Source organism: Zingiber officinale, chromosome 5A (genome assembly GCF_018446385.1).
Source record: "Zingiber officinale cultivar Zhangliang chromosome 5A, Zo_v1.1, whole genome shotgun sequence".
NCBI classification, from domain to species: Eukaryota; Viridiplantae; Streptophyta; class Magnoliopsida; order Zingiberales; family Zingiberaceae; genus Zingiber; species Zingiber officinale.
The window spans coordinates 103,507,847-103,534,235 of NC_055994.1; the positions used below are offsets into that span (position 1 = coordinate 103,507,847).

The 26,389-nt window shown below is 43.4% G+C and overlaps 1 protein-coding gene across 1 annotated transcript; it reads left to right on the top strand.

Moving 5' to 3' along the window:
* Positions 1–18,174: 18,174 nt before the first annotated feature.
* On the top strand, positions 18,175–20,499 carry LOC121981292 (probable inorganic phosphate transporter 1-4). Its single transcript, XM_042533738.1, has 2 exons — positions 18,175–18,335; positions 18,637–20,499. The coding sequence occupies exon 2, from the start codon at positions 18,677–18,679 to the stop codon at positions 20,279–20,281; it is 1,605 nt and encodes a 534-aa protein (XP_042389672.1). The 5' UTR covers positions 18,175–18,335; positions 18,637–18,676; the 3' UTR covers positions 20,282–20,499.
* Positions 20,500–26,389: the final 5,890 nt, after the last annotated feature.

Genomic DNA, 26,389 nt, shown 5'->3' on the forward strand with positions numbered 1-26,389 from the left:
ATCCTATATTCCTCGAAGGAATGTACATGTAAACTAGATCGAACATAAAATAAAATTTACATCCATCGATCCTATATTCCATAAAAGGAATGTACATGTAACTAGATCAAAAATAAAATCCTAATAAAACTAAATACAGCTCCTGCTGTATTTTATAATACAATCATGCACACACAATAAATGCCATTGACATGTCCAAGGGTCCAATCACACACATAAAAATTATAAGCCATAATAGTTGGATCCTGCATCCACAAAGTTAGCACATCCTACTATTAACCTGCCTAAATTATGTATGACATGTGCATAATTAAACTAATACCAAATACACAGAGGTAAAACCCTAGCTCTGATACCAATTGTTGGTTGCTACTCGGAAAACCTAATGGTTCCACTGTACAAAAATTTTGTACAAAGGTTTGAACCTTTTCCTAGCTACCATGTGTTCTTTTAAATTAAACTTGGATCGCCTACGGAACTTAACACGTTTGATCTAAAGTTTAATATATTTGTTCTTTTAGGTTTAGACTTGGATCTCCTGCGAAACTTAACACGTTCGATCCAAATCACCTAGATTATTAATTCCATTAAATATTAATTTCCAAAATTGGCTTCCAGGACTGCATGGCGAGGCACATGGCCTTCTTGGATATGGGAACAACCACCACCACCTAGACAAAGCCTTTTAAGGAAAGCTAATATTTAATTTCCTTAAATAACTTTAGGTCAACCGAAAAGAACAATCAAATCACAAGGAAAAGAAAAACAAAAGAACACAACATCAAAAATAAATTCGAAATACTAAAATCGCATGTCTCTTGTATTTGGTATTTTTATAAAGAAGTAAAACTAGTTTGATGCGGAAATTAAATACTAGTATACCTTTTCTTTTGCAAGCAAAAACCTCTAGGTCTTCTACCGTTTTCCTCTTCTAACCTCGGACGTTGTGTGGGCAACGATCTTCCGAGATGAGAAACCACCAAAGCACCTACTTCTCCTTTCTTCAAGTTTCGGCCAAGCACAATGCTTCCAAAAGATGAAGATCTTTTTCCACCAACCAAGCTCCAAGGGATGTAAGCTTTCTCTCCTTCTTCTCCAAGCTAAAATCCGGCCACCACAAGATCTCCAAGGAAGAAGAAAGGTTCGGCCACTAGGATGGAGAGAAGAGAAAGAGAAGTGTCGGCCACACCAAGGAAGAAAAGAGGGAGAAAATAATAGAGGTTGTTCACCTTGAAGGCTCCCAAAACCCCCTCTTTTATAATCCTTAGCTTTGGCAAATAAGGAAATTTAATTACAATAAAATTTCCTTAACTTTCCTTGACATGAATTAATTAAGAAAAATTAAACAAAATTTCCTAATCCCTCATGTCATGGCCGGCCACCTCATGGAGAGCAAACAAGATAATTTTCAATCAACAATTAAAAATTCCTTATTTGTCTTCAGAAATTTAAAAAAATAAAATTTCCCTTTAAAATCCCTTCATGGTTGATAAAAAGAAATTTCTATAATTTTAATTTTTCAACATGTGAATAATTTATAAAGAAGAAAAATAAAATATCTTTCCAATCTACAAATAAGGAAAGAGATTTAATCTCTTTTTTTAATCTTTTGTAGAACCTTATAAAAGAGATATTTTAATTTTTAATCTCTCCAATAAATTATATCTTTCACATAAGAAAAACTTAAAATTAAAATTCTTTTTTAATTAAATAGGGTCGGCCACCTAAGCTTGGGTTCAAGCTAGGGCCGACCACCCATGAACCAATGGTTTGGCCGGCCCTAGCTTGATCCACAAGCTAGCTTGGCCGCCCCCCTACACCATGGGTATGAAGGTGGGTATAGTACTCTATAAATAAGAGGCTACGATAGGGACCGAGAGGAGGAATTGATTTTGGTCTCCCGATAAAATTAAGCATCCCGTGTTCGCCCCGAACACACAACTTAATTTTATCAATAATAATTCATTCCACTAGAAAACTATTATTGAACTACCGCACCAATCCCAAATTATATTTTTGGGCTCCTTCTTATTATGAGTGTGTTAGTCTCCCTGTGTTTAAGATGTCGAATGTCCACTAATTAAGTGAGTTATTGACGACTCATTTAATTAATATCTTAGTCCAAGAATAGTGCCACTCAACCTTATCGTCATGTCGGACTAAGTCCACCTGCAGGGTTTAACATGACAATCCTTATGAGCTCTTCTTGAGGACATTATCAACCTAGATCACTAGGACACAGTTTCCTTCTATAATCAACAACACACACAATAAGTGATATCATTTCCCAACTTATCGGGCTTATTGATTTATCGAACTAAATCTCACCCATTGATAAATTAAAAAAATAAATATCAAATATATGTGCTTGTTATTATATTAGGATTAAGAGCACACACTTCCATAATAACTAAGGTCTTTGTTCCTTTATAAAGTCAGTATAAAAGAAATGACCTCTAATGGTCCTACTCAATACACACTAAGTGTACTAGTGTAATTATATAGTTAAGATAAACTAATTCCTAATTACACTACGACCTTCCAATGGTTTGTTCCTTTCCATTTTGGTCGTGAGCTACTGTTTATAATTTATAAGGTAATGATAACATCATCTTCTGTATGTGACACCACATACTATGTTATCTATAATATAAATTAATTGAACAACTACAAACAAATGTAGATAATTTGACCAAATGTGATTCTTTATTCAAAATAAATGTTTACAAAAGCTTAGGCTTTCAGTATACACTCTAACACAAACATGTCTGGAGGACCAAATGTTTGACGGGTGAGTTGAGGTAAGCTCCTAGAGTGGAGTGGTGAGGTCATGTCGTAGTCAAGACAACCTTAGGCGGTGATCTGACTCGAGAAATCAAGGGAAAATTCTAAGTTGATATCAAGACAATCCTAACTATCATATTAATGCATGCATACCTATTTGTTTTTAAATCTATTTTATAGGATCATTTTTATTATACCGTGCTAATTTTATTTTATAGAAAAATAAAGTTTGTAGTGATTAAAAGGTTCAGTCAACTGAACTAAATGGTTCAGTTGATCAATCCCTAGTGATGAGATCATATCAAATTCAAACTGAGCCGAACAATAAAATATTATCTCGATTGACTGATATAACATGATCAGTCGACTGATCCTATTTTAGTAACCGAAGTTTAGATAAGTTCAGATCAACCAACAAAGGAAATAATAGAGTTTAATCGACCAAATATAGGATTGGTCAACCGAACAGATTTAGTAAGAGCAAATTGGATAAGATTGGGTCAAGAAGCAAAAGGAAATTTAGGCATATTTCGTGGAAGATATTATTTAGGTAGATCGTGAACCTGGACGTGAAGCCGAACAAATTCTGGAGGTTAGTCGACCGAAAAAGGATCAGTCGACCTAATAAAAGGTTATAATAGGAGCCTCGGAGTCAGAGGCTAGAGATTCAACTCTTTCATCGTTTCATACTCTTCCTGTTGCTCAGAACGTGCAAGTGTTGCTACTATGATGTCGAAAGGCTCTTCGACAATCTTGCTAATCTTATTTTCTTCGATTGTTGATGTATTATTTTTATTACTTGCATTTATTTAAGATGATAGTAGTCTATTACTATCCACCTTCATTCATTGTACGAGTTTGCTTCATATCCTATAGTGGATTACCTATTAGAGCAGTCAAAGATCGCAGGCCTTAGAGTAGTAGTCGGCTAGACTACAAACCAAGTAAAATCACCCGAGTCTTTCTTGTCTTGTTTTATTTTCCAATGCATTTTCATATAAAGAAAGGTTTTTTTATGAGCAATATTCGACCCCTTCTCTATCATGCTTTTCGATCGTATAGTTAAAACTAGTGAGAGCTAGAGGGGTGAATAGATTTGATCATTTCGTTTTGATTGTATGCTCGTTGTTTGAATGTGCAATGAAAAAACTTGAATTAAACTTGATGTCACATACACAATATCTTAGTTTTACTTGGTATCTGCCTCTTAAGGCGACTAATCCAAAGCATAATCCTAGCGATCTACCACCACTAAATCATTTCATTCTTCGATATCTTTCGAAGGTGGATAAGCTTCTTACAAACTATTTCTTACAAAACAAATAAGAACAAAGCAAATATACAAAAACAAATGAAAGTAACAACTTTGCACAAATCTTTGCTTTGAATGCTTCTTTGTGGCTTTGAATTGCCTCTTGATTGTAAGAAATGCAACAACATTTTATATCCAAATCTTACACCTTCAAATCTTTATGAAATTCTCTTTTATAAGGTTGCATTCAGACTGATTTTCATCTAGCAATCGATTGTTTATCTTCACTAATCGATTGTCATCGAATCTGATCGTTTAAAATTAATGAACGACTCTTTTTTACTTGACCAATCAATTGCTTAACATCACCAATTAATTAGTAGCCATCAATCGAACTGGGCAATCGATTTAGGAAGGTTCTATTCACTATTGTAGTATTATCAATCGATTATTGGAACTCACCAAATGATTGGTATTGTAGCAAAAACCCTACACCCTAAAAGCACTATAACTAACCCTGAAAACACTATAACAACCCTAATTACTTTAGTAAAACCTAATTTTCAAGGTTTAGTGTTTACAATAACCCTGGTATTGTACCAACTGTAGTTATTGTAGTAGAAATCCTAGTTACTATAGTAAACCCTAAAAAACATTTCAAAATTTCAATTTCAAGGTTTAGAGTTCATCAGTCGATCGATGCGCTCTATCAATCGACTGATACTCATATTTCAATCTTACCAAGTTGAATTCTCATCTTGTTGAGTATCTGGTTGACCTCAATCTACCAAGACTTTTTTTGCTCAACATCCGATCAACCTTGACTTGCTGAGACTTTTTGTGTTGGTACAATTTGTACTAATAATCTAACTCAGATCTTGATGATTGACAAGGGGTTTAAAGTGAGAGTGTTTTGTGGTTTAATTGTCTTACCAAGTATGCAGGAGTTGGCTGGTTTAAAGGACCTGACATCAGGCTGAAATCCAGCTAGGTCCACGGGACCCTATAGCTAGTGGGAAGTTCAGATAGGTCCACGGGGCCCAATATTTGGTGGAAAGTCTGGTTGGGTCCTCGAGACCTGACAACCAGCTGAAATGCAGTTGGGTCTGCGAACCTGATAATTGGCAAAAAAAGCTTGGTGGGTCAAAGGTAAGTCAAGCGACTACAAGTGGTAAGTGAAGGTAAGCAACTGGGGAGGAGAGATCCAGTAAGGACGCGTTCCTGGTTAAGGGAACTGTAGGCGTCGACCCAACTTAGGTCCATTTGGGAAACTTAAGTCGAGACTCTGACTAGATCCTAGTCTCGGGGAGACAGGATCTAATTACTACTCTTATTTTATTGTGTTATGATAACTCTATTTTGCAAGGTAAATATATTTTCTATTGTCTGAACTAACCCTTTTTGCAAGAAAGAAACTGCTGAAGAAAAGGGGAGTCCGAGCACCTAGACTAGCTCGCCTGGGCAGGTGCCTTGGGCACCCGGGCAGTCTGGGCGCCCAGAGTCGGTCCAGGCGCCCGGACCTGAAAACTCATCCATAAGCTGAGGTAGAGTGCATCGACTGGCTGAGCCACGTGACCCAGTCACTCGAAATGGGCCTATATAAAGGTCTTCGACCAGGAGCTTCAAAAAAATCAACTACTACGACTTTCACTCTTGTACGGTGCTCTGAAAAAGCTCCTACGATGTTGTGAAGCTCCTCCGACAACCGACAATCAAGACTTTCTTATTTTCTTTGTTGTCGGTAACATTGCTTCTAGTTCTTGTACTTAACTTATGTAATCGTTCGAGCTATTTGTGGGTTGCCTAATGAAAGTACTCGACGAGTGCGGACCTTGAAGTATGAGTCGTCGAATGCTCTAAACCAAGTAAAACTACTTGTGTTAGTGCTTTATTTCTTTTCCTCTTTTATTCTTCCAATTTTTGACGAACACTATTCACCTCCCCCCCCCCCTCTAGCATCTTTCCGATCCTACATCTCGTTGCCTAGCATCCCATCAATCTTGACCTATCGGGGTTTTATTGTTGTCTGACATTCGATAAATCTTGACCTATCGAGACTTCTAGTTTTTTGACATCTCGTCAATCTTGACCTGCCAGGACTTCCTTATTGCTTAGCTTCATATCAACCTTGACTTGCGAGGACATTCGTCATCACCAAGTGTCTAGTCCTTCATGACTCACTTCGAACTTCCTTCTCATGCCAAGCGTCCGGTTCTTCATGACCAAGTTAGACTTCCTTTCTCATGTCAACTCTCTATTGGACTTTCGACTGCAAAGTGTCTAGTTCTTCATAACCCACTTGGACTTTTCTTCTCATGCCAACTCCCTATTAGACTTCTGACCATCAAGTGTTCGATCACCCATGACCCACTTAGACTTTTCGTCTTGTGTCAATTCCTTGTTGGACTTCTGACTGCCAAAAGTTTGGTCACCCATAACTCACTTGAACTTTTTGTATTTTGTTAAGTATCTAGTCAATCTCGACTTATTTGACTCTTCGCTCAACCAACTAATGATATTAATTAACTATCAAGTATTCGGTTAGCCTTGACCTCTTATCCGACTAATTAATATATTGATCAAACATCCAAATTCAATTTGAGTCAACTTAAGTTTAATTAACCTAATCAATCTAGTCAACCTTGACATGAGTCAATTACACCAACACTAATTAGAAAATTATATTTTTCTACTAAGTACATATATTAAAATACCAAAGTTATATAGAAAATTTTACTTTTACACAGATTTGCATCATTGTTATTCTTTATCATGACTTTTTTTTAACACGATTTTTTAATTTGGGAAAAAACACTTAAATTGACTTATTTTAATAAATAATAGCTTCGGATTTTAACTGAAGGTTTAGAATATAAATTATAAGAAATCGACTTATTCTATTTCTTTCAGTGTTTTACTACTGCATCACGAGGGCAGAAAGAGTTCATATATTTGAGACTTGAGTAACTTAAATTTACTTACGTGATTTCATACTAATTAAATTTTAAAAACAAACACTACTCTTATTGCTTGGAATTATTCGATGTCCTAAATTTTCAATTTTGTTATTTTGAGGGACAAAATTGTGATGTCACTAAAAAAAATAATAATTTAGGGACGAAAATCTGGGACAAAAAGTATTCATCCCAAAATTGTAACAAATTTGGCGACAAATCCCATAATTTTGGGGTGAATCCAGGATTCGTCCCAAAATCTAAGACGAATCATGGATTCACCCCCAAATCTAGGACGAATCCAGTCCCAGAATTGAAAATTAAAAAAAGGAAAATAAATCGGAAGACTTATATATGGACCTAGAGACACCAGAATTTCATGAAACAAGTTTTTATAAGTTCGTATCGTTCTCTTGATCGTAATAATATCCTCATAAATAATTTTGACCTAATATATTGAATGTTAGGAGTTTTTAATCTGAATTTGACCTAATTCGAGTTAAAAAATTGTCACACTCAAAATATTACTTCAAAATTATGGATGATGACATATTTACGATAAGGAGAACGATACAAATTTATAGAAACTTGTTTCATAAAATGCTGATGTCTCTAGGTCCATATTTAAGCCTTACGGATTTTTTTTCCTTTTTTTTTTAAATCTTTAATTTTGGGACGAATTCAGGATTCGTCCCAGAATTGAAAATTTTAAAAAAAAAAGGAAAAAAAAAATCGGAAGGCTTAACTATGGACCTAGAGATATCGGAATTTCATGAAACAAGTTTATATAAGTTTGTATCGTCCTCCTAATTGTGATAGTATCCTCATAAATAATTTTGACCTAATATATTGAATGTTGAGAATTTTTAATCTGAATTTGACCTAATTCGAGTTAAAAAAATCGCCATACTCAAAATATTACTTCCAGGATTCGTCCCAGAATTAAAAATTTTTTTAAAAAAGGAAAAAAATCATAAGGCTGAAATATAGACCTAAATACATCGAAATTTAATGAAATAAGTTTCTATAAGTTTGTATAGTTCTCTTGATCGTAAATATATCATGCGACACCTTCAGTTGAGCTCCACTCTAAGTCAGTTTCCTCCGCATGACGATGATGATGATGGCGACAATGATAACGATGATGGTAGTGATGGTTGTTCATGATTTTAATTATGTATGATGATTATTTGTCTCATAATTAGTATTTTAAACATTAATTCATGGCTTGTTAACTTTTCTAATTTTTATTTTAATTAATATTATTAATTTATTTTTAATAAGGTTGGTGAGATGAAATATATGTCGGAGAAAAAATTAAATATTAAGTAACACATCCTTAGTTGAGCATGTTATACTTTTAATTTTATTTATTTATTTTTTTATCAGTTGCATTTGAAAAGTTAAATAAGGGTATCATTCTTTTTATAAATTTGTTGAAATTTACAGCTACTGAATTATTAGTTCAAATTCCGAATTATGATTAGAGTTTGCCTAGCAACCAAGTAACCATGAGTACTAAAAGACTAGTATCAACTAATTGATCTTGACTAGTTCTGTTTTCTTCATTTGAGACATTTTCATATGATAGGAATTTTAAGAATACATCTCATGCTCTCCATGTCAGATGGAAATATGATATTTGTAGCTATTATTTGATATGGTGAAATAGGTTGTATCATAACAATTTGATGTGGTAAAATAGGTTGTATTATATTTAGGATACTTGTAGTTAACTTCAAGATACTTCTTATAATTTAATTTACCATTGCTATGAAATGGATGATTCATACTAGCTTCAAGGTGCTTCTTACCATTTAATTTACCGTTGTTCTAAAATCCTGATTAATGCTCTCAATATTTTTTTGATTAAATAATTATGAGCCATTTTAGTATTAATTGTATAGGAATTTTTATTTTCTCATTGCAAAGTTATCTTATTGTCTAATTATGGGTTGTTATAGATACTACTATACTTTCTTCTTCCAATTTAAAAGGGAGTACATGATATTGGTAAACTTATGAATGTTAAGTAGATTATGCCCCTATATTTTTTGCTCGATTCTCTTTGTTTCCCTTGGTTCTAATTTATTTATCATCATAGGTTGTCACTTTAGCATCTTAAATTACTACTATGTAGAGTGAGTCCTTACCATTATTGCAACAAATCTGCCTACATAAATAGGTCATTATTGCAACCAATCTAAGTACATTGAAGCTATAGTTCGATTATTTGCCTTTTGTTTCACTACTCAATATAATTCCTATTAATACTGTTATCACCCTCTACATCTTCTAGGTGTGTTTGACATCTTCAAACACTAGGGCTACTAGCTGGATCTGTTTCTATGCCTACAATACAATTTATACAATATCCTCAAGCACCAAGCCTCAAACCAAGTTTGTGGTGTCATACTCCCATCCAAGCAAACTAATTATGAGACTGTTAGAATTTAAGTAATTATCTTTCTGGTTACAAATTATCTGGTTTATTTGTTTGTTGTTATGCAGGAAAAGAAGATTTGATGGGGAAGAAAGCTTTTGCGGACAAAGAATATAAGTTGTATCTTAGTTTTTTTTTTAAATTTAAATCCTTGTTTAATTTCTTGGAGTGTTGAACTTGTATAATATTTTGGAGTAGTTTGAAGAAGAAAGATCTTGTATAACTTGTTGAGACCTTTAAATTTATTGTATTATGATTTGATTTCAATTATTAATAGATGTATGTGAAATAGAATGTGATAATGTTAATTAGGATGTGTTGAATGTATATAATGTGTTATTTGAATTTGTTGTATATATGTATGTATTGATTGAATTGTAGAAATAAATTATTTTTGGATTTTTTTTATTTAGGGATGAATTTGGCAATGAAAATAATTTGTCGCCAACTTATCGTAAATACTGTATACCGATAATTTTGTGACAAAATCATTTTCGTTCCAAATTTTGTTGCAGAATCTGGGACAAATACACAGATTCATCCTAGATTCTCGGACGAATCCACAGATTTGTCCCAGAATCTATGACGAAATATGGGACGAAGATTTATATGTTGCAAATTAAATTAGTATTTTCGTTGTCAAATTCGTCGTAAAATATTCGTTGCAAAGGTTTGATGAAAATTAGCGACGAATTTGACAACGAAAATCTAATTCGTTACCAAATTTTGTCGTCAAATTAGGGACAAACTTGACAACAAAAAAATAATTTGTCACCGAATCCGCCCCCAAATTCGTTGCTAAGTTTGCAACAAAATAAATATTCATTCCAAAATTGTATATAATATTGTGACGAATAGAGTTTTTGTTGTAAGTTTGGCTATAAATTTGGGAACGAAAATATTATTCGTTGTTAAATTTGCAACAAAAAAATATTCGTTCTAAAAGTTGGCAACAAGATGTTAGGGATGAAAATTTTTTCGTCGCAGAATTCATCTCAGAAAATTTTGCAATGAATTTTTTTAATAAATCCGTCTCAGAAAATTATTTATATATATATATATATATATATAGTGTGAACTTGTTGATCTAATTTTACAAATAAATACCCTTTGTTAATTTTCAATTGGACACTCTCAACTTACACAATGTATTATTTTTTTCAATTTAATTCAATTTGGGTCCATATATTGATTTTGGATAAAACTATTATATGGACTATCTAATTCTAATAAGAGGCATTACTTCGTATTTCATTATTAAACTCTCTCAGCTCACACGACATATTTCTTTTCTATTTTTTCTTTTAAATTTATATAATAATTTTGCCAAAACTACATAGACGTAGTAGTCGTCTTATTTCACATATTGCTTTCTGGGCCAATTCAATGCCCTAATTTATAGAAATATAAATGCAGGCATTTAAGAAAATTATTATATGAACTTTAAAAAAAATAATAATATATTTAATTTTGAGATTTCTATAAAATTTACAATAACTCAAATTCATGAAAAAAAAAGAAGAAATAGAAATATAGACACTCGACAAAATAATAGTAAATCAAAGAAAAGAAGAAAAAAAAAAGGAGAAATTCACTGACGGCAGAAAAATAAAATAATGTTTGCAAGGAAAATATATTATTCATTTTTTATTTGTAAAAAATCAAGAAAAATATTATATAATATGTCATGTATAAAATTTCTTATATCGACTACAAATTTAAATTACTATCTAAGTATAATAAATTTAAATTTTACATAAACATGCCTTGGGAATTTTTTTTCTCTCTTGATCATCCATGGATTCAAGTTGGTCCCAGGAGATAGACGATTCTCCTTCTACTTCGCTTACCGAATAAATCTAAAACACAGCTTATATGATCCTGTTCGAACGTTGAATCAACGGACGCTGGGCACGTGGCGCTCTCCGAACTGCTAACGTGGATCTTCGCCCGGTCATACGGACCTCCGGCGATCCTGCAAGGAAGTCGGGCCGGGAAGGGGTTCCCGGCGACGACCCTCTGACGCTCAAGTCAGGCAAGCAGACAACAAAGAAGTGGCTCCAAATATCGTAGAATGCGTACCTCCGGTGAAGTGTGAAACCCTTTATATAGAGCTGGGAAGGGGCTCACGCACACATACCGAGGCGAATACGTGTCCTCAGCCCATACCTCAATATGGACTTGTCAGAAAAGCTTACCTGACCCCTTACTGCTACAGTCCGAGCACGTCTCTGATGGGACATCGGACCCCTCTGTCATAAGATCCTGCGTATGACCTGCTCATCGAATACACCCGCTGTCAGAAAATGTTCCCTTGTCCTTTTGTCTCCTTACTCCCTGCCTAGTGTCCGGTCGGTCGGCAGTCCCCTTGCGTCCGGCGGGTCATATGTGCTAGTCCACTTGGGAGATTCCTGGTAGTGTGCTCTGTGAAGACTGTTCGCAGTATTGCTACTTTATGCCTTCTGCTGAGCGGACCACCCGCTCGGCCATATGACCCTGTTCAACATGAGCGTCGGAACCCCGACTTCTCGCCGGGTGCCTTTGAATCCGATGAGACCCCGGTCGGCCGGCCGGTCTCCCCTTCTCCAGTCGGTCGTTCGACCTTCTGACTCCCACGTGGCGTTGACTTCCCTCAGAGGGGGGCTCCCTGTTCTTACCTCCGGATCACTTGCCTTCCCTTCAAGTCTAGTCGAAGGAGGCGATTAGTCCGACTGACTGTACCATCAGTTAGGCCGAGCGACGTACCGCAACTACCATCCTCTCGGAAACCAGGGGCAGCCAAAACGCCAGTCAACGCCACCATTACTCAGCATCTCTTCGAAGTTTCCGCCAATCTCCATCATTAAGGCCGAGCACGCGCTTATTAAATGTGTTCCAATGGCTGGATGCCATGTGGCGGTGCTGCCGTCATTGTACGGCGGTGTCGTGGTGTTCTGATGGGATCGAGGCGGTTCGAAATGGACGACGCGATGCAGGCTCCGATTCTCGCGACCTGGATCCGACGGTGGAAGCCGCTCGGGCTCCACCCTATAAAAGCTTCGTTTTCTTTCCTTCGCCGCATTCTCGCTCTTGCGTGCCCCACAGTTTCGGCGTTCTCAGTGCTCCGGCGACTCCAACTCTCCCTTTCCGGTGATCCTTCGTTCTTCGTCGATCCTTCTTCTCTTCTGTAAGGTTTTCCTTCTCTCTCGCTTTGGTTCTGTCGTTTTCTTTGCATTTCTTTCCCAAGTTTTCGTCCTCGGGCTACTGTTTCGTTGCCATCTTCTTCCTTTTATCATCTTTCATTTTCTCTCGATTTCGTCCGTTCGGACAATGTCCCATTCCTCTCCACCCGAAGACCAAACCCTCGGCCCCTAGTACTATACCATGGAGTCGCGCTTCGATCGGCGCGACGCCGATGTCTTGATTAATAGTTTTGACATTCCCTACAACCTTGAAATCATCCTACCCACAGACTCCGCTCGGCCACACAAACCGCCGCGCGGGGCTTTTTGTGTTTTTCGCGACCAGTTCACGGCCAGTCTGCGATTTCCGATTCATCCCTTCATCGTTGACGTCTGCAATTTTTTCGGCATTCCGCTCGGAAGCCTAGTTCCCAACACCTTCCGCCTTTTATGTGGTGTTGTCGTCCTTTTTAAAATCCATGACATTCCCCTCCGACCGGAGGTTTTCTACTATTTCTATTACCCTAAGCAGTCCGAGCTGGGCACTTACATGTTCCAGGCTCGGCCCGTTTTAGTTTTCTTTAATAAACTTTCTTCTTCCAATAAGCATTGGAAAGAATTCTACTTCTACATTCGCCTTCCCGAGCGGGCTCCCTTCCGAACCCAATGGCAGGTCGCCCTTCCTCTCTCCCCAGAGCTCAAAAGGTTCAAGACCCGGCCGGATTATCTCCACGCCGCCAACATGCTTGCCGGTCTGTGGTTTGATATCAACAAATTTCTTCCAGAAGGTGTTATGTACATATTCGGGCTGAGTCCGATCAGAACCCCCCTCCCGAGCGGCTTCGGTAAGAATTTTACTTGCGCCTTTGCCTTAATTGCTAACTGATTTTTTCCTTTTTCATTTGCAGCGAATATCGTCATGGAGTCGGTGATGGCTGGTATTCTGAAGAGGAAGGCGGCGGCACTTGAAGCCGCGGCGGCTAAGGAAATGGAGACGCTCGGGATCCAGCCAGTCGGCTCTAATGAAGAAGAGAGCGGGACAAATGCTGGGGAGTTGGCCGCTCAGGCTTCTCTCCCAGAGCCAGCGGCTGGCACAAGTGCTAGCCAAGAGCCTTCCGCTCGGGGAGAGGGCTCCGTTCCGGAAGAAGAGTGGCCTCTCCAACAAAAAGAGGCGCCGAGTGGAGACTCCTCTTCGGCCAGCCACGTCCGCGGTTCAGCCGTCCGCCCGGCCCACTGCAAGCGCTCGCGGAAAGGCTGTAGAGGTCGAGGCTATTTCGTCCGACCGGACTCCATCTCAATTGGACACACCGGCAGATCCTCTTGAGGCCGTCCCCGCCAGCGTCCTTCCGCCCTCTCCCCACCGAGTCCAGCGTTCAACAATTTTATCTCAATTTTCGGCGCCGGCCTCCGATCCTCTTCCAATCTCCGCCCGGACGACCCCCGGTCATGGGCGCACTGGGGTCACCCTCCACCTCCCCACCGAGGAGCTTTTATCGGAGTCCGAGCGGCCAACTGCGCCTGAGCACACAATCACTCTGAAGGGGCCCCTAGCCGAGATGTGGGCCGACGCTCGGGCGCGCGTCGCGATGATCCCCCTCCGCAATCTGGCCAACAACCACATGCAAGAGGCCACGGGGGTAAGTTCGTTTTCTTCCAAGTTTTTTATGCATTCTTTCCGATCGGCCACTAACAACTTCTCTTTTTTTTCTTTTTTGTCAGAGATGGGTGGAGGAGATCGCTATCTCCAACCGCCTGGCGATGGTGGACGAAGAATTAAGGATACTGAAGGCTGCAGCCGGTCCGTCCGGCTCACAAGGTCCTTCATACGCCGAGCTGCAAAAAGAGCTAAAAAATGCTCAAGATTTGTTGGCGGTCGAGCAGAAGAAGGCCGCCGATCAGGCCCACGCTTTGGCCGAGCTCGAGCGCGTGAATAAATCTCTAGATCGCAAGATAAGCCTGGCGACCGAGCGGAAGAACACAGCTATCTCCGACCTGGAGAAAAAGAATGTTGAGGCTCGGGGCTTGGAGGAGAAGGTTAAAGAGCTGATGGACCAACTGGCTAACGAGAAGGTTGCCCGAACAGACGAGGTGGCAAAGCTCGAGGCTGTTGTACAAGAACACATGGCAGCCGCCGATGCTTCCCGAGCAGCCTTTAAAGAGTACTAGGAGGCCGAACCAAGCTGGGTCGTTTTCTTGAAACAGAAATACATCCGTTCGGCTGAATTTTCGGAGAAGGTCTGCGAGCGGATGTACATGGCCTTCGAGCTTGCCATGAATGCCACGACGGAATACTTGAAGTCCAAGGGCCAACTTCCCGAGTCCGCCGTCATCCCGGCTAAGGACCAGGCAACACTTCTCAACAACATCCCGACGACGCTTTATGATTATATAGAATAGGAGTCTGTTTGTAATTCTGTCGTTCGGCTTAAACTATCACTTTTTGTAATTTGGCCGCTCGGCCTTAGTTTCCTTAATATGACATCCTTTTGCTTGCTTTGTCCTTTTGTTAGTCGAGATGTGTGATGTCCGCTCGCCTCTTATCACACCTCTCTTGTGTTCGAAAGGGATTTTGACAAAGTATTTTGCGTGACTTTTTCGCTCAGCCGAATATGTCCTACTTTGACAAAAGAAGTTGTTCGCTTGATGTTGATGTACCTTTGGGTACTGAGCCGAGTGGAACGTAGAGGCGGTCGAACGATATTGACGGCGAATACCCTCGGGTACTTGCTCATGGTCTTCCGCTCGGAGGGTTTATAGACGTCGGCTCGTCTCTCGATTTTTAACGTCGGAGCTCGACGGTCTTCCGCTCGGAGGGTTTATAGACGCCGGCTCGTCTCTCGATTTTTAACGTCGGAGCTCGACGGTCTTTAAGGCTAATTTCAACACGGATGATATACGCGCTGTTGAGCGGCGAGGGATCTTCGTGTTCGATCATTTGGCTCGGATAATTTTTACGTCCGGCCGAACGACACGGGGTCTTCGCCATCGAGCCTTTGACTCGTGTAATTATACGTCCTGCCGAACGGCACGGGGTCTTTGCCATTGAGCCTTTGACTCGGATAATTTTACGTCCGACCGATCGGCATGGTGGCTCGGATCTTATACACCATGAAGATAGGTCGCTCGGCGGATAATGCCAATTGCGTTTTTTAACATTTTGCTTCCTGCATTTCAAATATACAGCAAAACGGAAAATAGACAGAATACATTACATTGGCGCACCTTTCACCCTGCCCCGGAAAGGCTGGAGATAATTTGCGCTTCATGGTTGATCCAAGTCCCAATCCATCTTCATCCGCTCGGCGGTGCTCCCCCTTGAATGCCGGTTGGATCTTTGTCCCGGGGGAGGCGTCCGCTTGGGAGCCCTGCCTGTTGCGACTTCAGGAGACGTTCGGAACAGGGCTCGATGAAATGCAACCGTGGCAAGCGGTGCTTCCGCTCGGCCATCTGTTGCTGACGTTGTCTGTTGCTCCAGCCGCTCGGCTTGCGCATTCTCTCTCTTTGTTGTTCCACAAGGTTAGCTGCTCGTGTTTCGATCAGAGCGTCGAGTTCCTCTATGGAGAGCATCACCGAGTGCGGTCGTCCAGCTTCGTCCATTTCTTCCGATCGGATGCAGGAGCATTCCCACAGACGACGCCAAATTGATCCTGTCCGAACGCTGAATCAACGGACGCTGGGCACGTGGCGCTCTCCGAACTGCTGACGTGGATCTTCACCCGGTCGTACGGACCTCCGGCGATCCTGCAAGGAAGTCGGGCCGGGAAGGGGTTCCCGGCGACGACCCTTCGACGCTCAAGTCAGGCAAGCAGACAACAAAGAAGTGGTTCCAAATATCGTAGAATGCGTACCTCCGGTGAAGTGTGAGGCCCTTTATATAGAGTTGTGGAGAAGCGAGTGCACACCCACCGAGGTGTACACGTGTCCTTTCCCATACCGTAGTATGGGCTTGTCAGAGGAGCTTACCTAACACCATACCGCTACAGTCTGAGCACGTCTTTGATGGGACAGCGGATCCCTCTATCGTAAGATTTTGAGTATGGCCTGGTCGTAGAATATGCCCGCTGTCAGAAAAAGATGTTTCCCTTGTCCTTTTGTATCTTCTGTTTCTATGCCGAGCGTCCGGCCGGTCGGGCGTCTCCTTACGTCCGACCGGTCTACGATACTGGTCCGCTCGGGAGTTTCCTGATCGCGTGCTCTATTGACTGTTCACAGTATTGCTGTTTTTTGCCTGGCCGAGCGGGCTCCCCGATCGGCCAGTCGACCCCTGTTCCATGAGCATCGGAACCCTGCCTCCTCGCCGGGTGCCTTTGACTCTGATGAGACCCCGTTCGGCCGACCGGTCTCCCCTTCTCCGGTCGGCCATTCGACCCTTTGACTTCCATGTGACATTGACTTCTCCCAGAGATGGGTCCCTGTTCTTACCACCAGATCATTATACATAGCCAACCTTTAGAATATTCATCTATCTTAAAATTCAAATTCTATTTCTTTTATTTATTTTTTAAGTGTTTTACCATTACATTGGAGATTAGGAATCTTATCTAATGATTGTAGTACCACTGTGCAACTAATTTGAATTTTAAATATTTATAAATTTGATCACAAATTTTTTTTTCTTTTTTTCTTATCAATGAGCAAACATTGTTCTGAATTTATTTTCTTTAATAATATTTATAATGTTTTATATAAAAAAGGCAATTTTAAAATTATTCATATATATTTATGTAACATTTGATACATAAAAATACATATTATATTATGATATCATTTTTAAGGCAACCGATTAAACAAGCAATAAATCATTAATTATCGTGATCTTCGTTGATTTCGACGGGAACGTAGTTGTTCACAGAGAATCGACAAGGACTAGGAGCATTGTTCCTTGTTTATTTCTCCATTAGTCATTACAACCATACCGATCTACAAGGCTAATTGTTAATATTTGCCACTTGTCGAAATTCTCCAACTTTTGTGGGCTGTGTACTTTTAATTTTCAAAGAAAAATTTGGTTTGAGGAAATCACTATATTGGAAAATCCGTGAACATTTTTAGATAGCCAATTTTTGCTTTTTGAGGAAAAATCTCATTAGATCCCTTGCTACTTTCTTCACACGTGTGAGTGATCATGTATATAAAAAGTTCGAGCTTATATATATATATATATATTAAAATATCTTCTTAGTGGCCGAACGCGTGGGGCTATTGAAGGGGAGCACGTTAGGAATAGTTAAAATTCTAAATGAGTTTTTGTTTTTTTAATGAACCCAATATACCACATGAAAAAAAATAAAATTCCTAATATGAGTCATGCATATTCCATTAATTCCAAGAAAAAGAACATGTTTAAATTTTTACTATTATTTTTAAATTATAAATTTTAAATCTCACCTCAGCAATGCTTGAAGATTTTTTAATTAACTTTTTTTAATTTTATAAACTTGTATCGGAGATGTACAAGGAAATTGAGAGGCTCTGGCATGGAAGACGGCATCTAGTCCACTTCGTTGACTCCTACGCGTCCGGCCGTTGACTTGTCCGTCAAGATTATCCAGACCTTCCTTGGGAAACGCCTTCCTCTGCCGCTCGATTATTAATACGCCCTTCCGCTGGGCTTCCCCTTCCAACCAAAACCACCATCGTATCCTCTTCTCATCTGCCCGGAGACTTCCACCGAATCTGCTCTCATTTTCCCGGAGACTTCCCTCCGAATCTGCTCTCCATCTCTCAGTTTTCGTCTTCAGGTATTTATTAAGTTCTTCCTCTGTCCACTATGGTTAATTACTCGGAGTCCAACCTGTCCCACAGATCACTGAGGATACAAAAGCTTTTTCTTTTTCTTTTTGATGTTTCCATCTGCCCACTTTTTGGAAGCTTTTTTATGAATTTTCCTTTTGTTGTTCCCTCTTTTTGCTTGATGGTTCTGGATTCGATGACTTTTGAGGAATCTTTGTACTCGATCGATCGCCCCCCACTTTGGTGGTAGCTTTGACAAATTGCCTGATTCCTCTTTGCTTGCCTGCGGTTGTTTGTGCTGCTAAATAGGGAGTGCAGGAAGCTGAGGAGAAGGTGAATTTGTTCGACCATGGCACGGGAGCAGCTTCAAGTGCTCAACGCTCTAGATGTGGCTCGTACGCAGTGGTACCATTTCACGGCGATCGTTATTGCCGGCATGGGCTTCTTCACCGACGCCTACGACCTGTTCTGCATCTCGCTCGTCACCAAGCTCCTCGGCCGCATCTACTACTTCGACCCCAATTCGGCTTCCCCTGGCACGCTGCCGCCCAATGTCGCCGCCGCAGTCAACGGCGTCGCCTTCTGCGGAACGCTCACTGGACAGCTCTTCTTCGGCTGGCTCGGCGACAAAATGGGACGCAAGAAGGTGTACGGCATGACTCTCATGCTCATGGTTATCTGCTCCATCGCCTCCGGCCTCTCCTTCGGCCACACCGCTAAGGGCGTCATAGCCACCCTCTGTTTCTTCCGCTTCTGGCTCGGCTTCGGCATCGGAGGCGACTACCCGCTCTCCGCCACCATCATGTCGGAGTACGCCAACAAGAAGACTCGCGGCGCTTTCATCGCCGCCGTCTTTGCGATGCAGGGCTTCGGCATCCTCACCGGGGGGATCGTCGCCATCATCATCTCTGCCGCCTTCAAGAACCAATTCGACGCGCCGGCGTACAAGGACGACCGCGGTGGGTCCACTGTGCCGCAGGCCGACAACATCTGGCGTTTAATCCTGATGCTCGGTGCGCTCCCGGCGGCCTTGACCTACTACTGGCGGATGAAGATGCCGGAGACGGCGAGATACACCGCCCTGGTCGCCAAAAACGCTAAGCAGGCGGCGGCCGACATGTCGAAGGTGCTCCAGGTCAACATCACCGAGGAGAAGGAGAGGGTGGAGGAGCTAACGATGAGGGAGTCCAACAACTTCGGGCTCTTCTCGAGGGAGTTCGCCCGTCGCCACGGCCTCCACCTCCTCGGCACCACCACCACGTGGTTTCTTCTCGACATCGCCTTCTACAGCCAGAACTTGTTCCAGAAGGACATCTTCAGCACCATCGGGTGGATCCCCAAGGCGGACACCATGAACGCCATCGAGGAGGTGTTTCGCATCGCGCGCTCACAGACCCTCATCGCGCTCTGCGGCACCGTCCCGGGCTACTGGTTCACCGTCCTCTTCATCGACACCATCGGCCGGTTCGCCATCCAGCTCATGGGCTTCTTCTTCATGACCGTCTTCATGCTCGGCCTCGCCATCCCCTACCACCACTGGACCACCTCGGGCAACCACATCGGCTTCGTCGTCATGTACGGCCTCACCTTCTTCTTCGCCAACTTCGGCCCCAACAGCACCACCTTCATCGTGCCGGCGGAGATTTTTCCGGCGCGCCTGCGGTCGACCTGCCACGGAATCTCGGCGGCGGCGGGGAAGGCCGGTGCCATCGTGGGGGCCTTCGGGTTCCTGTACTCGGCGCAGAGCAGGGACATGTCTCACAGGGACAAGGGCTACCCGCCCGGCATTGGCGTCCGCAACTCCCTCTTTGTGCTGGCGGTCTGCAACCTCTTGGGCATGGTCTTCACCTTCCTGGTTCCGGAGTCGAAGGGCAAGTCGCTCGAGGAACTGTCCGGCGAGAACGAGGAGGCTGAGCAGACCGCCTGGACCGCTGCTTCCAAGCCGCCGGTTTAATGTGATTCAAGTTCCTCTACAGTTAGTTTACGTCTCTCATCAGCTTCCATCACACTGTTAGTGTTACACTACTGATTATGCATCGATATATAATGAGAGATGAAGTAATTACATTATATAATGAATGTGTGAAATGCTTTAATCTGTATAACCTTTGTTCGTCTTCATGTTTAGTGACGTTGGTCCTGAAATAAAGCAAATGTTAATCACTGCGTCAATAGCGTAGAGTAGGATCTCATGCATTCTTTCATGCGTCTTAATTCTTGCCGGGAATTAAGGTGAAAGCTTCTGCAATAGATTATTCTCTGCTGCTCTATACAACTAATGTACCCCGGGCCGGATCAGTCCGTAACCAGGTCAATGGGATTGCCCATTGACCTCGATCGTCTGGCCCGGTAGTCCGAGCCCCTAAAAATCGGTGGGTCACTAGTTCAAGTTTTTATTATTATTATTAATAAGTGTGTGGTTAACCGACAGTTCCTTGTTGTTCCTAATGAGAATAATTTTTTTGAGATATTTTTCGCCGATTAAAATTATTTGGTATTTTTTAATTAATGATTGAATGTATGTTATTATTCAAAATCTATGATTCCATAATAATGAAAGATTTCATTGGAGATAAGTTAAAGTAAGAAGGATTGGCTGACATGAAAGTTAAAGTCAAGCGGGGTGATACGGTGTATAATGATAGGACTCGGTCATCGGGAGTAAAGGAGACGTGGTAGTCAGAAGTCAAGGGGATGTGACAGTCAGGAGTCAAGGAGACGTGACAGTTAGAAGTCAAGGGGATGTGACAGTCAAGAGTAAAGGAGACGTGACAGTCAGAAGTCCATGACTATGATTTAATATCCGCTATTATCCAAACTCTATGATCCGGTAATAATAAGAGGTCCCACCAAAGATAGGTCAAAGTAAGAAGGACTGGCTGGCATGAAAGACAAAGTCAAACGGGGTATCCAAGTCCGCCGAGCGGACCGGCTATGGCTTGATCGAGTACTGCCGAGCGTATCGGGTACTGCCGAGTGAATGGTACAAGCTCAAGAGATAAGTAAGACAGGCCTTTCTCGATCGAGTAAAATTACCCTCCGACCACAAATAAAGATAAGCAACAACTGGTCTTGCCGACTAAGCACCATGCCCGGTCCGACCGAGATAGCTGAGGACAGTCAAGAAGTAGGGAAAGGAACGAGCCAACAAGCCCAATTGACACTGCTGAATGAGAGAAGCCCGACCAAGTAGCTATCTGTCGGCCGCGCATGGTCCCGCCAAATATCTTATCATATTCTTTTAGGAATTTGTGCCACTGGCAACAAGGCATGTTCAGCAGGCAATCGTATTTTAGAAGCTTCCAGGCTATCACGTCAAAGGGTTGTGATCCGGTAGTAAGAGCGGGCCCCCCCTTCTTGCAAAGTCAACACCAAGTGAAAGTCACCGGAGCAGCCGCCCATCCGAGGAGAGTGTGGTCCGACCGGAAGGGCGACCGTAAACGGCCGGCCCGACCGGACTGCCGGCCGGCCGATGGAATCGAATACCCGGATGGGTCCGGCCGGCTCGCACTTATGTTGACCGGCCACAGTCATAAAGCACCCCTGTTTATTAGTCTCCACAAAGCACAGGTAAACCACTGCGTATGTCCGGTCGGATGTTGAGGGAGCTGTCCGCTCGGACGACAAGTTTGGAGCAAGGAAAAAGACCCGAGGATTTCTCCTCTGACAACCGGTAGGTTTCACGTGTGTGTCATGCTCCAAATCTTGTGACAGGGGATTCTGCTGTCCCATCGAGGGCATTCTTTGACTGTAGCGATATGGGTCAGGTAAGTTTTCTGACAGCCACATACCTAGGAAAGGACAGGTAAGCTTTCTGACAGCCGCATACCTAGGAATGGACAGAAGACACGTATGCACCTAGGTACGCGTGCCCAGACCCTTCATAGCTCTATATAAAGAACCTCAGGTTTCGCCGGTGAGGTACGTATTATGAGATTTTGGAAGCCACTTTGTTCATCGTAGCTTACCTGACTTGAGCGTCGGAGGGCCGTCGCCGGGACACCCCTCCCGGCTCGGTTTTGCTGCAGGTTCACCGGAGCACTCGAGGATCCAGCAGGGAGCGCCGCATCCCCAGCGTTCATTGACTCTTGGTTCGAACAGGATCAAATTGGCGCCGTCTGTGGGAACGCACTTGCATTCGAACAAGAACAATGGACGAGGCTGGACGACAACACACGGTGGCGCTTTCAACAGAAGAACTCGATGCTCTGGTCGAGATGAGGGCCGCCAAACTTATGGAGCAAAAACAAAAAGCATCAGCCGAACGGCCGAAGCAACAAGCAACATCTGCGTCTGGTGGTCGAACGGACGCACCTCAAGCCACCGTCGCATTCCACCGGGCCTTATTTCGCACCCCTGAAGCCGCACCAGCTCGAAGAGATAGAGGCTCTTCTTCAGACGAAATGCCAAAGTGGGATGACAGAAAAGGGAAAGCCCCCCGGGCGGACTCATCTCCCGAGCGGATCAATCGCCAATTTTCGGAGGCTATTCTACAAGACCCTCTGCCCAAGCACTACGTGGCTCCGACGATCGGCGAGTACAACGGAACAACGGACCCAGATGATCATCTGGGTAAGTTTGATAACACAGCTACACTCCATCAATATACAGATGGAGTAAAATGCCGCGTCTTCCTTACAACTCTCTCGGGATCGGCTCAACGGTGGTTTCGGAGGCTGCCGGACGGGTCCATCACTAGCTTCAAGGACTTCTGAACGGCCTTCCTCCACCACTTCGCTAGCAGTCGGCGTTATCAGAAGACAAGTGTCAGCTTGTTTGCCATCAAGCAAGAGTCAAGAGAATCGCTTCGAGCCTACATCCAGCGATTCAACCAAGTGGCGATGGATATCCCAACGGCCACATCGGAGACGATAATGAATGCCTTCACTCAGGGCCTTGTGGACGGGGACTTCTTCCGGTCGCTCATCCGAAAGCCGCCCCGAGATTATGATCATATGCTACATCGGGCCAACGAATACATAAACGTGGAAGAAGCACAAGCCGCCCGGAAAAAGGAAACTCCCACCGAGCGGGCACCTATTCATGCCGAGCGGAAACAACACGCCGCTCAGCAGCCACCTAGAGGACCGAGAGCTGAAGCAATTCGATCCCCCCACACTAGGTCGCACGTACAAGAAGTGGCGGCCGCTCGGCCCAAGCCAAAGAAGAGGTGGACCCCTATGTTCTGCACCTTCCACCAGACGGATACGCACAACACGAGGGATTGTCGAAGTCTTCCCTTCGTGGTCAATCCCGTTCCCAGGAAAGCCGAACGACGGTCTCCTCCCATCGACAGGAGACAAAGGACCCATGAAGCCGACCGGACCCGCACCGAAAGGCGACATCAACAGACGCCCGAGACAGGAGAATCGCCGGGCGTCCAGAGAACGGTCGCGACCGTCCACTCGGGAAGAGGAAAACAGGAGCAATACTTCCCGGGGCGAGATCAACGTTATTGCTGGAGGGCCGACCGGAGGAGACTCCAACCGAGCCAGAAAGGCGGGCGTTCGGCAGCTACAGATCCACGCAGTCGGCTGTAGCCAAGAGCGGGCAAGTGGACCGGAAATCACTTTCGGTCCCGGAGACTTGGAAGGAGTAGAAGTGCCCCACGACGACGCTCTGCTCATTAAAGCGGTAATAGCAAATTATACTATTCACCGCATATTTATTGACACAGGGAGCTCGGTCAACATCATATTCAAGAAGGCGTTCGATCAGCTGCAAATTGATCGTGCCGAGCTGCTGCCCACCACGAAGTTTATTGTACGGGACGACCGGCGCTCGGCGAATTCCGAGCAGTTGTCTCAACTTTCCACCAGAAGATAAAGTTCCCCGTGGAGGACAAAGTAGGAGAAGTACGTGGAGATCAGCTAGCAGCTCGGCGGTGCTATATAGAGATGGTACGAGCAGAGGCTTGTTCCGCTCGGAAGGCGCCCCGAATTGAGGTACACGCCATAACCGAGAAACCTCCTGCTTTAATTTACGATGAAAAGGAGGAAGTTCAGATCCATCCGACCCGATCGGAGGCCACGACTTTTATCGCTTCTGATCTGGAGGAGGAGCAGAAGGAGGAGCTGATCCAATGCCTCCAACGAAATCATGATGTTTTCGTCTGGTCGACACATGAGTTGCCCGGAATTTCGCCGAGCCTAGCGCAGCATGAGTTGCATGTCCGACCGGACGCTCGGCCAGTGAAGCAGAGAAAAAGGGACTTCAGCGCCGAGCAGAATACCATCATCCGGGCGGAAGTAGAAAAACTTCTGGAGGCTGGCCACATACGCGAGGTGCAGTTCCCGAGCTGGCTGGCCAACGTGGTATTGGTCTCCAAGCCGGGCGGCAAGTGGAGAGTCTGCATCGACTTTCGGGACTTAAACAAAGCATGCCCCAAGGATTTTTATCCCTTGTCTCGGATAGATCAGCTGGTGGACTCTACAGCCGGTTGTGAATTGATTTGCATGCTCGACGCATACCAAGGCTATCATCAGGTGCCGCTCGCTCGCGAAGATCAAGAGAAGGTTAGCTTTGTGACTGCCGACGGCACGTATTGCTACAATGTGATGCCGTTCGGATTAAAGAATGCTGGGGCCACCTATCAACGCTTGATGAACAAAGTGTTCAGGGAGCAAATCGGGCGGAATCTGGAAGTCTATGTGGACGACATTCTTATTAAATCCGCCCGAGCGGCCGATCTTTTCAAGGATATGGAAGAAACCTTCCGAATGCTGCGCAAATATGGAATCAAGCTAAATCCCCAGAAGTGCCTGTTCGGAGCCAAAGGAGGGCGTTTCTTGGGGTACATAGTGACTGAGCGGGGAATCGAAGCAAATCCCAGCAAGGTGAAGGCTCTGCAAGACATGTCACCCCCAAGAAATACAAGAGAAGTGCAAAGGTTGACCGGTCGGATAACTGCTTTGTCCAGATTCATCTCCAAAACCGCCGACCGGAGCCTTCCATTCTTCAAGATTCTGCGCAAGGCTACTAAGTTCCAGTGGGATGAAGAATGTGATCGAGCGTTCGGAGAATTGAAGACATATCTTAATTCTCTGCATGTTAGCCAAGCCGATCGGGGTGAGTCACTTTATATTTATTTGTCGTCAATCGAGCATGCTGTAGGCTCAACATTAGTAGAGCAGCCGGTGTATTTTCTAAGTCACATTTTAAAAGATGTTGAATCTTACACCGGGCTCGAGAAGTTGGCCTTTGCTTTGGTTCTAACCGCTCGCCTTCAACCATATTTCTTGGCTCACACCATCATTGTCAGGATGAACAGTCCACTCGGAAGAATCTTGTTAAATCGAGCGTCCGGACGGCTCATCAAGTGGACGACGAATTAAGTGAATTTGACATCCGATATCAGCCCGCTCGCGATCAAAGCCCAATCCTTGGCTGATTTTGTGACCAAAGTGCAACGGAGGTGGAAGCTATGTGGAGAATATATGTGGATGGGTCCTCCACTCGGCTCGGAAGTGGGATTGGAATATTGCTGCTCTCACCTCAAGAAGAGAAGATGCACCTATCCGTCCTACTGGATTACAAAGCTACCAACAACGAGCGAATATGAGGTCCTCATAGCCGGATTGCAGGCATGTGGGTGCTTCGGGTGACTCTCTATCGGATTCACAGTTGGCCTCAAGAACTTCGGTACCTTTGAAATTAACTCGGCTTAAGCTCTACGCTGAAGCCTTTGAAAAACTCAAAGCCACTTTCCGAGAGGTCCTTATTCAAAAATTCCCCGAACGGAGAACCAGGCAGCAGATGACTTGGCCAAGCTAGCAAGTTCTATAGTGCCGGTCACCATTCAGCAACCTATTGAAAAAGTACTGCTGGTAGCGCACGTCGACCGGATGGAAAGCCTTACGTTTCCCAGCGAGTGGAGGACACCCATCATAGAGTTCCTTCGCTCGGGAGTCACACCGGCCGATCGGGATGAAGCCCAGCTGCTCAGGAGGAGGGTCGGTCGGTTCACACTTATCGGCGATCAGCTCTACAAGAAGGCTTTCTCTCGCCCATTGTTGAAATGTGTGAGCTCGGAAGATTCGGCTTACATCCTCCAGGAGGTACA

Excerpts from the sequence above, each read along its gene's own strand:
- LOC121981292 (XM_042533738.1), top strand. The coding sequence starts at position 18,677 with ATGGCACGGGAGCAGCTTCAAGTGCTCAACGCTCTAGATGTGGCTCGT.